Consider the following 17,784-nt stretch of genomic DNA (forward strand, 5'->3'; position numbering starts at 1 on the left):
TACTCTAGAAAATCTTTGAGATGACAAGATTAAACCACATGCCAAGCAAACCACATATTCATTTCTGATGCAAATCTCAGCCATATGTTCTGTGGAATTCAGCTGTATTTTATTTAGTCTATGAAACATTAATATAAAACATACAAGAAACAAACAAATGACATTTACCTCATTGTGAGAGGTTTGCCCACTTGTGTTCCAAACAATTAGATCATTCTGCATATTTGGAAAGCAAAAAAAAAAAAGAAGAAAAGACAAAAAACATTTCAGAACCTATATTAGTGATACACTGCAATGGGAAATTTTACTAATTATAGTCAGATATACATTAATACTTTATTATTTTTTTCACTGAAATAAGTAATTTGCATGAATCATAAATGCTTCTATTGCCAGCTGAAGAACTTTTCTTAAAAGCATGTGGAAACAATTCACACAGATTTGTCATAAATTTTTTGCTTCAATACTAAGAGATTATAAGTACTTTTTAAAGATTTTAATGTTTGTTGCTTAAAATGCCAATTTTAATTGAACTATCACGAAGGTTTCATTTGCAAATACAGATTATTTCAAATACAGATTTGAAGAGAGATATTCTGTAAACAATTACATTTATAATTACAACATAACATACCTTTTGTTACCACTTCTGTTATAGTTACATAGGAAACATGTACACCACATTGATAAATATGAAACAAAATTATTAATTCAGCAGTGGTCGTAACTCAGCAGAAAGACAACTGGCATAAGTAAAAGTAAATTATAATTCAATCCAAAACAACTTCCCTAGTATCAATTTTTTTTTAATTGACAAAACATGGAAACACAAGAGAGCACTTGGAACATTAGGTCCCAACAATCACAGAGCTTTATCACAGTAGTATTTGATATTATGATTATACATACAAATATTTGAAAAGCATCAAGATATATTAAAAAAAAAAACCACCACCTATTTCTGGATAGAACAGACAATATTAAGGTACTGCCAATATAGACAGCATCTTCTGTAATTTTCTTCTCACAATCTCCTTATTTAAGGCTTTTTTGTAGCTTTACATTTCTGAATCATTACAATGTACAAATCTTCAAATATTTTTGAAACTTTAAAAACTATCATCTCAACCAATATACAGTCTTTTTGCAATATTAAATACAATAACAAAAAAACTGCTGTTAACATAAACTTAGAAACTTACATAACTACAAAAGAGTATTTGGGGTAAGGGGAGAAAAGGAGTCAGGTACTCCATTTTCCTGAAGATCAAACTTTGAGATGACATTATTTTCAGGGGAATGCAACCCCTGCAACTACTATGCTTTTATTGGATATAATTGTTATATAAGTTCTTTCCAAAGGGATAGGTCTTAATCAACTTTCCATTTACAGTCAAACCTTGAGATTCATGCTAAGGCAAAAAAAAGCCCAATCCCCACACTGGGCCTAAACCCATTATCCCCACATACAAATTGAGAGAATGCAATGATCCATTCCAAATGTTTCCACATTTATTGCATCTGGACACTTCCATACCTGGCTCAATGACCATTTTTCACCCTGTTCACAAGGTCTTGCTTCAGGCTTTGCTTTCTCCATAATCAACTCCCTCCTCCTCTGGAATTCCAGTTCCTCTTCAGCATTTTCTCTCTGTAAGAGAAATAACTCTTCTGTCTGTACTACTGGAAATAGATTTTTTTTTTGGCATAGCATTACCTTGAAGTATTTATTACAAATAGTGTGATGAAAAGCAGACAGAAAAGCAAGTAGATACTATGTAAGAGCAGTTCCAGCACTAACAGGTGGATAAGGTAAATCTAAACCAACTACTTCATAATAAACATCATTTCACCAGACAGGATATAGAACAAATAATAAGCAACATATATCACACTGTAAAACTCAAACCCCTTACTTTAACTATACTCTCTGCAACTATAGTGACAGTAGTCTGGAAAACCACTAATTTTTATTTTACAAATTATTTTGGGGTTATTCTTAATGAATATACTACGGTTTTCCTACACCAAAAGGTGGAGATTTGGTGGGAGGGGGGATCTAATGGTAGCTGAAGATGCATAGCTGAACTGACATACAGGGAGACAGAGTGGGGAAACTAAAATGAAAAAGCAACAGATAAACACAGAAAACCTTCACATATAGAGACACACACACACACAGACAAAAATAAACAAACCTCACAACAATTCCATAAATTAGCTTTGCCCTTCAGCCTACTTACTTTATACCTTCCCTACTTGGCAGATTACCAATTGAAATTGAAATTGTGGGCTCATTTTCTGTCTTTCCCCCCCCCAGAATATTTTGTAATTATACACTCATTTAACATACCTGACCAAGAGAAGACATGTCCATCTGTATTTGACCACTACGTATAAAGACAAAGGCAAATATGTAATTCATTGTGTAGCAACTTGAACATGATGCATCTAACAAATTTTTTTTTTTTCTAAAGAAGGTATATAAACACACTTTACTGTAGACTCATGAAATTCTAAAACTGTTGCTGGTTCTATAGGATACAGATTCACAGCACTGATCTCTGAAATACCCATGCTTAATCTGCAAGGTTTGAAATAAATTCATTGTACTGGACTATAACTTTGGCAACCATTATGTTCAATATTTAATTACAAAGAAATATATACAAGAAATACTTTTATAGTTATCATTTTAACCTGTTCAGTGTCATCTCTTAAGAGCTTCTGGAAATGCCTCCTGATGCTTCAGTTCAGTCTGAAGCATCATTCATGGTTTCACTTGCAAAGTACCACCCTGAGCAATGGTTTGTATCAAAACAAAAGGACCTGTTTATTACCAAAACCCATGTTGTTATCTAGAAGCCTACAGATTTCTGTATCCAATCTCTAGCATTCAGAATTCAAATGGAAGCCACAGCCCTGCCCAGATATTTCCACTTAATTTACAGTGGCTGAAAACAAAGCAGTGAAACAGAAAATGAAAGCAAGCAGGAAATATAGGAAGGCAAATATAGAAATACAATGCAAACATCAAAAATACTGAAAAAGGTTGGATTTGAAGTCTCTTCCCAGAAACAAAATGCTGTCTATGTGTAATAGGGTATGCAGATTTTAAATTCTGCAGAACATTGGAAACAGTGTCCTGCAGAACAGTAACTGGACAAGCATTTAACCAGTTTAATAACTGCACCCACTAGCAAAAACAGCTTGAAAGAATTCCAGTCAGTGCACATTAAGCACACCAGAATCACCAATTGCTCCAGCCCCTACAGTGTTTTCTCCAAAAGGGCCTTCAGTGTGAGATAAGGATGGTCCTGCATAGAATTAGTTATTTCAACCAGGTTACCTTGACCAGGCCACCAGAGTTATATGGATGCACAAAGGAAACTGGAAGAAGTTACAGTTGCTGACATGCTCTAAATTTAAGTTAAAAGCAAATACAAATTTTGTACATCTTAAAAATATGGAGCAACAAAAGCATTTACATTCCTTTCTAGACATAAAACTTCTTGAGTATGAGAAAAATACGAAATGCCATAAAATCCAAGAATTATTTTAAAAAAATTATGAGGAACCCATGGCTCAGAGGACTGAAGGTCTATGGCATCATTTGACAAGTATTGGGTACTCAAAGGTATCTTGCTGCTTAGGACTGGATGCTAATACACAGGAGGTGTACATTCAAAAGCCTATAAGGCACTCAGAAAATTAAATATAAATGCTCACATTTTAAGGTTAGAAAAAGAAAGTGCAGCCACAAACCCCCCCAACATGCTGTAAAAACAAGAGTAGAGAAATACAGAAATACATGACATGATTCGGCACCTCAAAGTAAATTTTTGAAATTTACTGTAGTATTACTAATGAAAGCATATCTGTGTGTAAACAAAAACCAGATTTTCTGTATTTTATTGACCTTCTTAATTTAACAGAAGTACTAAATATGTAGGAAATATTAAGGCAATGTCTGAACAAAAAAACCCCAAAATTACTAAATTTATCAGGCTAACAATTGAAATATTTCTGCTGGTGTTTTTTCCAAAACAAACGCTTTCCTTTTTTAACTGCAAGACTCTTATGAGAAAGTAATAAGCCTCATCTGAGATGCAGAAAAAATGGTACTAGGAAGCTAAAGAAAATTCCTAAATGTTTATTTCCTAATTTTTTATTTTCTTAAGCAAAAATATTTTTGATTCAAGTATTTAGTGTATGATTCAAACACTCAAGTATTCTTTACATGATGCAAAATAAACCAGTTAATTGTCTCTTTAGAAATACTATCAGGAATCAACTTCTGTCCTAAAAGTACAAAAGTCTACTAGGTGAAAAAGCAGTTCAAAACAGGCATTTAAAGTGAAGAACAGTGTAGTCACAAAAGCAAGTAGCTATCAAGGGAGGAAAGAGAACCAAGCATACTTAAGGCTGAAGCGACAAGGAGGTTTTCCAATCTTCAGATAAAGGAAGCTGCAAACCAGCTACTTCATAGAAGTAAGAATTAAAATGAGTTTTGAAATGAACTTAATTTCTGAAGGTGATTACACTAAGAAAAGCAATAGCAAGCATCCAGACAGACAGAACTACAGGTACCACTATTGTCATACTTCTCCAGTAGGGCAATCATTTGCTTTCTTCTAAATGCTTATTCTTTTGTTTAGCCACAGTTCCAGAGCCATTCTACGTGACTTTGGCCACTTAAAATGGGCATCAAAATTATAAAAGCTTGTCTTTTGTAGTCAAGAGAAACATAAATAACTTTCTTTGCCTCTTCCTCCTTTGGATTTCAGAAAACTAAAGAAACTCCACCACTAATTCAGGCACCTCCTTTAGGTGCTTCATTGAATTGGCATGAAGATGAGCCAGAAGCTCTTCTCATTCCAACAATATATACCAAGCATGAGTAAGAGGAAAATTTATAGTCCCTAAAAGAAATGTGACAATCCTAGACAAAACTTCAGATAATCACAGTAGTGTGCATGAGATGAATGGTTAAGGGGTGTCCTCGCCTCTGGTTTCTTTGGTCCCTTCTTAATTTACTGGGAATCTTGTCTAGATACTCGAGAGAGAATTTGAGTTTCCTTCTTAACTACCTTGCACACACTGGTATGCTAATAAAGCACTTGCTAACTCCAGAGAGCTTTCAGTTGTCAGTTAAAAGAAAACTCTAATGTAATTCATAAAAAAAATAAAATATATTACATTATATTATTATACTACTATATATCAGCTACTGTAAGCATACCTGTTGGAATCCTGTAATAAATCTACAGCTTCTCTTAGTTGTTCTATCATTGCTATATCAATAGTTTGTTCTTCTGATAAATTTATTCTATAACAGAAAACAAAAACATTCAAAAAAAGGTACAACAGCAATTATCAAGGGTAGTCTGAATTTCAATGTGAGATGTCTACCTTCCAACTGGCATGCAAATACTACAGGGAGAAAAACAGCCTCTCTGCACACTGGGATGTGCTGTATTTAAGGAAAGAGCTCCTTCTGAAAAAAATTTTCCAACACTTTGTCCTTAACAAAGCCTCCCAGCCTAATACATATATAAATAAATGCGATGAAGCTAAAACTTTTAGCATTGAATTAAACAGAATGACTTCTTAAAGTTGAGCATTTATTTACCATTTAGCATTTATTTATGAGTGCTCTTAAAGGCACTCATCCCATGTATTGTTTCAGCACAAATAGTAAATACAATGAGTTTTAATATAGGCCAGCCTGCTTTCTTTTGCTTTTCAACATTTATAGTTCTTTTTGGGGATTAGAAATATAACCTCCCATTAGTTCTGCCAGTAAGGCTCTTTCAGAAAATATTCATTCTTTCCTCCCTTCAGGTTTGGGTCTTTTTTTAATACTATGTAGGACTACACTGTTCTGATGAGTGACAACTTCACAGTACAGTCATGTTGAATTTCCTTTCCTTATGCACTTAGCAACTGATGCTTATTTGTTCTACTCTGGAATTAATATCTATAAACTAATGATTGCTTCAAGGTTAAAATTATGACAAGTAAGAAAAAGAATAAGATATGTTTTCTAATTAAATTGATTTTTTAAATGTACATTAAATTTAGATCTTGCAAGTTTTGATTATCTTTTTTCAGCAATGCCTTTAATAAACAAAATAAGTACATATTAAAAAGGACTGCATTCTACATAGATAAAAAGTTATTGGGGAATACAAATTAATTAGCTGTAATATAACATCCACTCTATTTACCAATAAAATGTAAAATACTGAGCACACACAAAATGCAAAGTTGCTATTGTCTTGCCTCCAAATCTGCAGAATTATTAAACAGCAAAGTCATACCAGTCCTGGTCAAACTAATTAAAAGACATAGCTAATAATTAATAGATACATAAAATATACTCACATTTCGTCTGCTTGCCATTGCGTGTCCTCTTCTATTCTCAGTAATTCATCACACTCTGCTGCTCTGCTCTGTAAGCAGACAAAAGTGATAATGAGACCTGAACTTGGCAATTAAGTAGGCAGATAAATTTGCTTTCTGACTTAGCACTGACCTAATTTATGTAACATTTTAGGCTGTCTGGTTGAAGCAATCCAACACTTCTGCTCTATTCCTTACTCTACCCCCTTCTAAGATACTGATTACAAGATCTTCTATTCAGAAGATTTTATTGAGGTCAACAGCCCTTAGTCTCTCTTAACTGTGAAAAGAAAGTCAAGCAGCATAATAATTCTTTGTTCTATGTCCCAGATTCCATTTGTGACTTTCTGGCACATAGAAACAATGCTTCAGTTAAGCACGATCCCAACTCTCCTTCTCCTCGCTCTCCTACTGCAGCCAGATTTGTTTTCAAAGCAAGGAAATTCCAAACATGCAAACAGTGGCAATTACATACTTCATGCATAATTATTAACAGGATTCATATTTTACAGTTTTGACAGCCATGAATCATTTCTTTTTTAAAGAGAACAAATTGGAACAAAAGTTGCATCCAGGAATTCCTATCAGTCAGCCAGTTATTTTGGGTTCAATGTAGCCAAATTAGATCACCCACACCTATAAACATGAAGTGCTACTTATTTGAAAACCTGAATCTTTTTTATGCTTCCACTTGGTATTTAGCAGCTCCTTCATCTCAGTCAGGAGCACTGAAGTAGTTCAGCTGCCAGTAAAGACAGAAGCTCTCTGAATGAATATGTATTTGTATTTCTAGAGAAAAACCAGCAGAAAACAGAGGCTTATCCTCCTTTGTGCCATGTGTTTGGCACATCAGTTGCATCACCCTGTACCAATAAATTCTGCCCAATTCTGCTGTATGTGACACTGAAGACTGTACCAGCTTCTCTAACACTCTCCAATGATGGCTCATTTCCTAGTGACAATCCCTAGCAGAATGAATAAAGTCATTCTTTTTCATCTTTCTTCACCTTACAGGAACAAAGACCATGATGTTTTCCTGCAACAAGGGTACATACCATAATACAACAAAAATGCAGCACTGATTCTAGAAGGTGATTTGATATAATTTGTCTTTAAGGATCTCTCAAATGCTACTATAATGCTTCTAAAATTGAGAAAATGTATTTTAATACCATAACATTATTTCAAAACTTTAGCCACCACAGCTAGGACAAAGTCATCTCTCATTTCAGCAATGAAACTAACACAATAAATCACTCAATTCAAAATATAAAGCAAATAGCACAGAAAAAACCTGCCATTTTCCTTAAAGCCTTAAACATAGTTAAAGGATAACTCTCACCTGTTGGAGAGTTTTTCAAGAATGGCTTAAAGAGAAAGGCCATGAGACATACAATTGAGAGAAAAGTAAGAGGTAAAAGTAAAAGCAGTTTCTAACAGCTCTCAGCCTTCTGATTAGTGTAAACAATTAGACTCTCTCAGGCATCATTCTATAAACAATAAAGTTCTCAGCTTGTCTTCCCATGGCAAGCAGAACACCGTCCTTGGGAAGGCCTGTTATCCTGAGAACAGATGTAGAGGTTTTGGGAACACTAGTTTCTGTTTTAGTTTCTGGTTTCTGTTTTGGTTTCTGTTTTTAATAAACAATTGTAGGTATTCTAAAACAAAGGGAGTGGTTAGAAGTTTCTCTGTTAGCCTATCATGACATTGGATTACAGAATATTCATGGCGTTCGTTAGCACTGTTATTTAAGGTGATTGATTGATCAATAAAGTTGGAGTTCGATGCATTACCAGGATGGTCGTTCTCCCCTTCACTTCAATATATGGTGACCCCGACGTGATAGCGAACACCACGGGGAAGCGAACGCCACGCGAAGTGAAGACAGGTTCGGGTTCCGTAAGATCGAAACTGCAGCCGGAACGGCGAAGAAGCGCGGAGGACAAAGCGGAGGGTAACCCGCCGGCCCGCGCCGCGCTGCGAGCGACTATACAGATAGGCTCGTCCGAGACATGCGGCCGCGACCTTGATTTGAAGAGCTGCAACGTGCGCACATAGGTATGGAAAGGCAAGCCGCATATGAACTTTTTATTACCCTTTTGCAAAAACGGCAAATTAAGGGAATAGATTTACAGAAAGAGTTACCAGGCCTTTTAGCGTATGGCCTAGAAAAGGGGATCTTTATAAATCCTCATACAGTTCACAGATTGTTGGAGTGGCGTAAATTTGGTGATTTATTGTGGCAGGCTACGTTAGATGATGATAAAACTGCTAAGAAGTGGGGTAAATTATGGCGGGTCGTTAACACTGAGCTTTTGCAAATTCAAGCTGAAAAAAGGGCTGCTTATCAAGCCACTGCTGCCCACGATCGTAACAAACATTACGATCAAGATAGGGAATTTGATAAGAACGCGGGAATTCCTCTTGGTCCCGCGACGCGGACAGTTTTATTACCTGCTTCACCGCCTCCCTCGGAAAGCCAGGCTATGAGTCACACTATGAGCCAGGCGCAGTCCGCCTCGCTGCCCGCCGCGCAGCCCCCCCTAACGAGCCAAGCTCCGCGGGGTGCCCTGTTGTCTGCTTTGCCGCAGGCTACACAGAGCACCTCTGACTCTCCCGTACCTGCTGCGTCTCAGCAGCTGGGGCCAGATACGTGTACTCCGTTCCCGATAAGCGATCAGCCGGTCCCTGGGTCGGAAATCGGCTTGGCGGCGGCGATTGCGAGGGAAAGACGGGACGCGTGGGCTGCCTTGGCCAAAGATGCAATTGACAAGGGAGATCAAGAGCTGATAAGTTCGGCTCGAGAATTGGCTTGTCCGGTTGTCTTTAACCCCCAGCCTGGAGGAGGTTTTCAAGCCACAATTAGCGCTCTTGACTGGAAGCTGTTATCTCAGTTGCGAGCTACTGTTAGTCAGTTTGGCTTTAAGAGTGAACCAGCTAAGCAAATGCTCGATTATATTTTTGACACCAGTATCCTTCTTGTTAATGATTGTCGTGGGATAGTTAAATTAATCTTTACCCACCATCAACAATTGCTGTTTAATGATCATTGGCGGATACTTGTCAGTGAGTGTGTGGTAGTTCAAAGACAGTCGGGTGACCCCTTGCATGGTATCACTATAAATGAGCTTATGGGGCTGGGGCCTTTTCTTCGTACTGATGCACAAGCTTTAATAGGTCCAGAAAAGTGCCGGGAGGCAATGCGGTTAGTCAGACTCGCGATAGATAAGGTAAAGGAACCAGGAGGGATACCAGTGTATATGGGAATTAAGCAAGGCAAAGATGAGACATTTGATGCTTTTGTTGGTAGAGCTGCGGCTGCAATTAAGAGAGCAGGCGTGCCAGAATATTTGCGCGAGGTCCAACTCAGGCAGTGTGTCCTTCAAAATTGTAATTCTGCTACTAGAAACATACTTAATGCTTTAGGTGCGGATTGGACTGTAGAGGAAGCATTAAAGGGGATGGCTCTTATACCAACCAGACAACAGGCTCTCGTAGTAGACGCAATAAAACAGATAGGAATAGGCTTGCAAGAACAGGCAAGGTCCTCTCAGAGTCAGGTGTTAGCCGCTTTTGCACCTCTTCAAACGTCCGCTGCGTTTGCAACATCAAATAAAGAGGGCCGCACGAAATGCTGCGAAGGCACGGGCCGCTTGCGCCGGGAATGCCAAGCACCGAAGAAGCCGCCGCCGCAGGAGCCGAGCCGCGCCGCCCCGAGAGCGGAGCCGCCGCCGCAGAAACCAAGCCGCGCCGCGCCGGAAGTGAACAAAGAGCGCCGCGGGGGGAGCGACCGGAGCCGCATCGCCCTCATGTGTGAACTGGGGGCCAGATGTCCACGGGCGGCTAGTTGCTGCTTGGGAACAGTGACTGGACATCAGAGAGCAGGTGATGGAGGAGCAATCATGCTGTGCATTGATAGTTTTCGTCCTGCACACTCCTCAGCGGATTCCGACTTCAGAGTGCTTTTTCGAGCGGGAGCGTTTCTCCCTCTGCCCCGTAGCCGGCAAAAGCTACAGTTTAAGATCTAACAGCCGTAATAACTGTGACTCTTGTCAACAAAAGAAAAGATTCCTATTGCAATTAAAAGATTAGTGAAACTAAACAAGCGACACCAAGGACTATTGCTGTCAGGATGTTTTTCACCTAAGTTAGTAAAGATCTTTTGTTCTCCCCAGCACAGACTGTAAAGCAGAAATCAGCGTAAAGGCCGATTTGGCTCGGCATTGGTTATGCTGTCTTGGAAACATCTGTATTACCAGAGACTTTGAACATCAGAAGCCCGGATGGCTGGGCCGGTGGAACATTAGACTTTAAAGCTGTGTTTTGAAAAGTTTAAAAATGTTAAGATGTGTTGGATTGATTGTATGAGTGAGATGTTGTGAGTGTGTTTTTTGGTATAAATGCTGCAGCAAAGACGTGAGAAAGGTTGTTTTGGTTGAGTGTTTTGGAGTCGGGCCCGTGAGTGAGTTATAGTGAATGCCATATATTATTTCTATAGTAAGTTTTATCTGTTATTAAGTAGTTTAAGTTGGGTTATCAATTAAGTGCCATTAAATGTTAAGGTTAAGTTTGTTGAGCTTGTTTTCGGTTGGGTTCGAGGTCTTTTAAGTTTAAATTATATATAGGTTTGAGTTGTGTGGGATTTAAAGAAAATTAAATTTTGTTAAGTATTATTAAGTAAGTTAAGTTAGATTCTGTTAAGTTTGAATTAGATTTAAGTGATTTTACATGATTTGCAAATAAGTCTGTTAAGTTAAATATTTTAAGTGCCTTAAATGCATACTATCTTTTCACCACTCCAAATTAACAAAGGACTGAGAATCTCCCAGTTGATGCCATTTGAGCCAAATGACTAAAGGATTACAGACTGAAAACTGACTTTGAACCTTTCTGAGAGACCCATGAAAAAAGGTGGATGTGATAACTTCAAGGACAGAAAGAATCATTTTCAGGCTTGTTTACGTCTCTCCAGGTTGCATGAATGAAAACAGTTAACAGCTTTCTTTTCTTAGTCCAATTACCACCTGTTGTGCAATGCCTGATAAGGCCTTAACACGCCGTTGCCGAACGACCAGAGAACTGATTGACATTATTATCATCTTTACATATACGAGGACTGGCAAAAGAGGACTGTCTTGAATGTCACAGCCCAAATTGTGCTGCTTGGGTTGCACTGTGTTGTGGGGGTTGTGATCAGTTGTTACTTTTTCATTTATGGTGCCACACCTGTAATTATAGGCACATCTGGGAACATAATTGGGAGCAGGCACTACGGAATTAGACAAGGCTAAACACTGCTTCATCTTCAGACCTTTATAAATCTCATGAGCAAAAATCTTAGCTTATTATCAGTGGGAGGTACAGTGTATTTTGAAAAGGGGTTAAAGCTCAAAGTACATCATATATAGCCTCAATAAGGTGTAGAAAACTGGTGCCTTTAACACAACATTCTGTTGTAGGCCCTATAAGAAGAGATCCCAATCAAGCATTAAATAATTGCAGTTCAGCTTTGATTACTCTAATTTCCAAAGGATGAGTCAGCATAAACAGACATGGGCTACTCTGGATTCATCTCTAAACCTGGAAATAGTGTCCAAACAGCTTTATAACCAGTGTAAAGGCTCTACTATTATGACACCTAGGAAATTACCCACAGGAATATTTCTAATTTGTGGAGATAGAGCCTGGAATGGAATACCAGCCCAAGTGCAGGGTGGATCTTGTTATTTAAGCAAGTTATCATTATTCCACCTCTGAGCACTGGTTCTGATCCTTCTCCACAGGATCACATTTCTGACACTGAGTGTCCTGTTTATCCTCAGGCCTTTGGTGCAGCTGAGCCCTGGCAGAGCGGGGTCTGCACTTTTGGAGTTTGTTACGAGGCCCATACGAAGCTACTCTGAAGTTTAAAGTGTTGCCAAGCACAGTGGATGAGTTCCCTTCTCTTTTCTTTGCCCCTGATAGTGAACAGGAGAACCTGGCAAACTAACCTCTTTTCTCTCAAAGAAAAAACAGGGGAAATGTTGGAGAGTTTTTCAAGAATGGCTTAAAGAGAAAGGCCATGAGACATACAATTGAGAGAAAAGTAAGAGGTAAAAGTAAAAGCAGTTTCTAACAGCTCTCAGCCTTCTGATTAGTGTAAACAATTAGACTCTCTCAGGCATCATTCTATAAACAATAAAGTTCTCAGCTTGTCTTCCCATGGCAAGCAGAACACCGTCCTTGGGAAGGCCTGTTATCCTGAGAACAGATGTAGAGGTTTTGGGAACACTAGTTTCTGTTTTAGTTTCTGGTTTCTGTTTTGGTTTCTGTTTTTAATAAACAATTGTAGGTATTCTAAAACAAAGGGAGTGGTTAGAAGTTTCTCTGTTAGCCTATCATGACATTGGATTACAGAATATTCATGGCGTTCGTTAGCACTGTTATTTAAGGTGATTGATTGATCAATAAAGTTGGAGTTCGATGCATTACCAGGATGGTCGTTCTCCCCTTCACTTCAATACTCACCTATCCTAAAAAAGTTCTGGGTAAATTGTCCTAGATCAATTGTAATAATTTTAAACTTACCTGCCTATTTTTGCTTTCTGTATTTTTAGAACAATTACTATCATCTGCATCTCTTATTCATTAAAATACCTGCTGTTTATCGTTCCTGTTTACTCTGCACTTACCAAAGTAGCAGAAATATTTTCTCCACTTAACATTGTGATAAACTTGCCTTAATGTAGCTCATAAATTCAGTAGTAAGAGTATCCTGTTCATCAAACTGGTTTCCTGTTTCTCGTGACTTATCATTGACAAACGTGTGAGCAGATCCTTGATGGAATTCCACTAGGAACAGCAATGAAAAAAAAAATTAGAAGAACGATTTCAAAAATGAAGTTTAAATTCACATTAAAAATTTCAAACAGGTTAAGATCCTGTCATTGTAAACAGTGATGCCAATTTCTAACTTGTAATAAATCCATTTCCTGGGCATATACAGTTGTATATCAGAAGCACCAAAGCAGGCATTGAAGGAGCCAGTTTTGAACTACACCAAGTCTGTCTTGCCAGTAGCAATACAACAACACAGCTGGACAGCTGTGCAGTGTTTTAAGAAATTCAGATGTCTTAGGCAGTGACTTGCAATTGAATGCAATTTCAGAGTTACCATGCTGTGACAAACCAAACACCCAGCAAAATTAGTTAGAGCCTGTCCCAATCTTTTCCCTATGTATACTATTTCCAAGGATATGAAGCTGTGATTTACCCTCTCCAGTTTGCTAATAAACACTGTAGGATAAAATCCTATTAACGCTCTTCATATTTTACCAAATTCTGATGAGTTCTCCATGGAACTTCATTAAAGTGGGTAACAATGAGGGTATGCCATCTCCTATTCATGTGGTTTCCCTATGCAGCTTGCTGACTTCATCCTGCCATATATCATTAGTATGTGCAGAACTTGGAGAACCACTGTTTATCTATCAGTATGTAGTGTAATTTAGAAAAACACAAGTTACTTTAAAAAAATTGGATAAAATTAGATCTCTCACAGAATACAAATAAATTTACTTGTTTCCAGAAGTGATACTGACTGACTAAAAAAGCTTTATATATACACTAAGTCCAGCTATAGAAATAGACTCCATTATTGCACTTTGCTAAATTACTGAACACTGATATTAGCTGAAGGATAGTACGGCTCAAACCAACTTTAACTTTTTTCCCCCCAGTCAGAATCAGATCTTATTAATTCTTCAGACAACGTGCAGCGAGTTTTTTGGAACTGTTGTTGAAAATTACTAGACAGACTCAACTCAGTATAGTAAAGATTTTCTAAGTAACATACGTTTTTTCATTTTTACACAACTGTATTTGCATGCTCAAAGCCTTCTGGGTAAGTAGGCAGGCATGGAATCAACAACAGAATTTCCCTGTATTTAACTTCCATGTTTTCTACATTCCAACCTTTTCTTGAGTTAGCATGGTGACCTGAATCATCCTTTATAATATGATCTTCTTCCACAATGTCCGACATTGGAACATTAAAGCTGATAGTATCTTCATCAGATGGCTAGGAAAAAGCAAGAGAAACACTAGTCCAAGCTCAAACCAAGAATGATAAAAATGTACATGTTAACAAGATTGCTCACCAAAGAGCTGCAAATTAAGATGGAACAGGATACTAGAGCACCTAACATGACCACATCCTGTTGTAAGAAGTTATAGTCACGCTGAATATATCCTCACATTAGGTTTGCCAAGTAGAATAATTCACATGTCCTCCTTTCCTGTCTTACTCATGGCACTAGTCCTCTCCTTGCACTGACACCACTGCACTGTGCTGCTCTCTGTGGTTCCCTGGAGCAGCTGAAAACTACAAGGGCCTCCTTGCAGCCACGAAAATCTGCAGAAACACTGAGCCTCATATCACAGCCCTTTTTTTCCTTTCTTTCCATGACTCTTCTTCCCTGCTTTACCATGCAGCTTCTGAACTGAATGCCTACAGCAAGCAAGATCAACATCAAGGAAGGCACCATCTTCAATTATGTTAACTGACAGAGCTGGGGAAAAAAAAGCATAGACTCTCAAGTACACTAGCTTTTTCTGACCTAAAAGCTCACCCATTTTTTCAGCTCTATTGGCTGGTACACTAAAACACTGACTTGTATCTAACAAACTTATCCTGTCTAAGATTTTACAGATAGCAGCTGCACAGGGAAGCACAGACACAATTCTGCTCTAAGCCACTATGGCTCTGTTTCTCTGCCGGGGCAGCAGTGACCTGCTCAAGTGGAACCTGCTCACATCCTCTCCTGAGGTGAGCTAGAGCAAAACCACAGTCTGCAGGAGAGGCCAAGTTTTTATTCTTGCTCCTCAGAGACAGAGAACTTACCACCACAACAGTCTCAGAACTTTGCAAATGTATTTTCCAGAAAGTCCATGAGTATTGCTCATTCTTTAAATGCCCTGTGTTTCTGTAACTTGCTGCTCTGTGCATACATTTTCCACACATGTATTCTGTAATTATAACTTACATAATACAAATAGCACTCTGCTCCATATCCTTAAAAGATATATATTTTAAGGAAATTATATTCCCCATTTTATCAGTTCAGACTGTAACAAAAAAGATCTGTAATGAAATGTGTTACATATAATCAGTTATTTAATTCTCACTAGCTTCTAGTAGAAGTTTGCCATTCCTGCTACTTTTAGATGTTCATAATCTATGTAGAAAGTATTTTTTCTAACTCCTGAAGCTAAAGTTTGTGATAAAGGATGAAGCAAATCCACCTTGCTCCTAAAAACTCAAAGATACACGTGGTTATTCCTATTTTCCAAGTACACATTGGACCCAAAACACGTAAACATGGACAATGATGAATGTTCTTTCTGATGAATAAACGACATGCTATTAACTCTATCAATTCACTGGCTGTACTCTTCAGCTTAAGGAGGAAAAAAGGGTGTTCGGGGACTTCATAAAGCTTTTTTAAAAATAAATTTTAAATTTTAAAATTAGTGATATTTTAAAATGAAGCTCCAACAGAAAATAAATGACGCTCCAAGTAATCTAAGCACAAAAGCCTTTTAGATCTGAAGCAATGACAATCCAACAACTTTAAAAAAATAGAAATAAGATAGGTACAATATAAATTCATTCAGACAACCAAGGTTACAGCGAAGTTCCTTCTCTTTCAGGATGTATCTCATATGACATTTTAAGTACTAAATTTGATTATTCTTGATCAAAGTTGATGCTGTGTTAATTTTGAAAATAGTACACTAAAATGTTCTTACACACTTTATTAGAAGTTCTGGATCCAAAACAAGTACAATATTTTTTCTTACCAGCATAACACACACTTGGAGGAAAATATTTTGGAGTGTTGGCATAAAAAAAGGAACTGACCATTCAATTTGGAAACAAATTCCTTTCAGGACCGACAGAATTCTGCAACTTATTTTCCACCACTGTACTATGAAACAAAAACTATCCAAAGCAGCCTTGGATAATACAAAAGTATCACTCCTTCACAGGTGAAATACTGTTTCCAAGTTCCTTCTTCTACAGTTTTATTTTTTATTGAGACAGCAAGAGAAGACAATAGACAAATCTGAATAAAAAATATCTAACATTATTCTAAGACAGAATTGAGATGATGCACTTTGAAAGAGTCTTCACATACATTCCTGCTGGTAGTAATGCATTATTCATACATGTAATAAAGCACAGACGCCATTCTAATTTCATTCTAATGAATTTTAACAAAAGGAAAAATAAGGCCAAATGAAGGGAGAAAAATAATCAAAATGCTGTATTTTTCCTAAAAGGTGAGGCAAACGGTAGACTGCCTTAAGGCAGAATTTGCCTTCAAGTTGCAATGATCAATTTTACAGCAACGCTACAAGATACGTTTCACTTGAAGTGCCCAGGATGGCTACAGCTGGGAAACTGATGCTGTAGCGACCCTACGAAGTCCAAGAGAGATATATAAAACAGTTCATTTCATCAAGTATTCTCTCTTCTGTGTATTCATCCAAAGTCAACTAGCAAGCTTCCTAAAAACTACATTAGTGTTCAAACAAGTGATTAATTTATGTTATTAAGTTAAACATGAAAAATGACAATGTATTTTCTGCAAAAGAAGAGAAACTGAATAGCCACTACCCTCCGCACTGAACAGTAGTTTATATTCGTAAAAAACCCTCCAGAATAATGTTTTAATGATTATGACTGATCATTTAATGTTTATCCAAAGTTTGGTATGTAACTTTCTGACTGTAATTAACAACACGTGAGCCTGTATTTGCATCATGCTAGTATTTTTTGCACGATTCCCATGTGTTACACAGGTATTAAAGGTCACATCAGAAGGAAAGTGCACGGTAAATTTACTAACAAATGCATTTGGGATTACTGATTTCAGCGTCTATTTCTCCTCAAAAGCAGAGCAGCAGTATGGTGGTGATAGAATGAGTAAATTGTTCTTATATTTAAAAGTTTTGTGCTATTAAAAATGCATTGGTTCATTGTTGGTAGACTTAAAAATATTTTTTGCAGTATTTTGATTGCTATCTTTTGATTACAGGTAGCATGATCTATTTTCTAAAGGTGATATTTATAGCTAAAGAGGAAATTCTGGGATAAAAGTTTCATTAACAAGCCAACTCTGCTTCAGGAAGAGTAAGACTGGCAAAATGGTTTGTAAATGCCTCTGAACAGAGTGAATATTCTTACAGCTAGAGGCAAACCATTAGAGATTTGGCTAGAATTCATAACAATTCTACTTCATTTCCACCTACCATGAAACTTGCCAAAATACTTGGACATTCACATGGGGTTTTTTAAAGTACTATTGTATTTAAAAGACCAATCAGTGAGTAAGT

General features: G+C 37.4%; 1 protein-coding gene across 7 annotated transcripts in view; it reads right to left on the bottom strand.

Annotated features, from left to right (window-relative positions):
• LRCH1 (leucine rich repeats and calponin homology domain containing 1) overlaps positions 1-17,784 on the bottom strand; it is a 120,522-nt gene that overhangs the window by 34,191 nt on the left and 68,547 nt on the right. For 6 of the 7 annotated variants that reach the window (XR_008482854.1, XR_008482852.1, XR_008482851.1 and 3 more), the window contains exons 8-14: positions 14,359-14,464; positions 13,124-13,236; positions 6,388-6,455; positions 5,243-5,329; positions 2,354-2,390; positions 1,538-1,651; positions 169-216 (exon numbers count right to left, since the gene is read on the bottom strand). Coding sequence is in view for 3 of the 7 variants with exons in the window: in XM_054271988.1 (XP_054127963.1) it covers positions 169-216; positions 1,538-1,651; positions 2,354-2,390; positions 5,243-5,329; positions 6,388-6,455; positions 13,124-13,236; positions 14,359-14,464 (573 nt within the window). In the remaining 4 variants the exon portion in view is untranslated. The remainder of the gene's footprint in view (positions 1-168; positions 217-1,537; positions 1,652-2,353; positions 2,391-5,242; positions 5,330-6,387; positions 6,456-13,123; positions 13,237-14,358; positions 14,465-17,784) is intronic. The other variant, XR_008482853.1, reaches the window with a different exon arrangement.

This window comes from Melozone crissalis, unplaced genomic scaffold (assembly GCF_028551555.1).
Source record: "Melozone crissalis strain CALT ecotype California unplaced genomic scaffold, PUWL_Pcris_2 ptg000013l_1, whole genome shotgun sequence".
Lineage (NCBI taxonomy): Eukaryota > Metazoa > Chordata > Aves > Passeriformes > Passerellidae > Melozone > Melozone crissalis.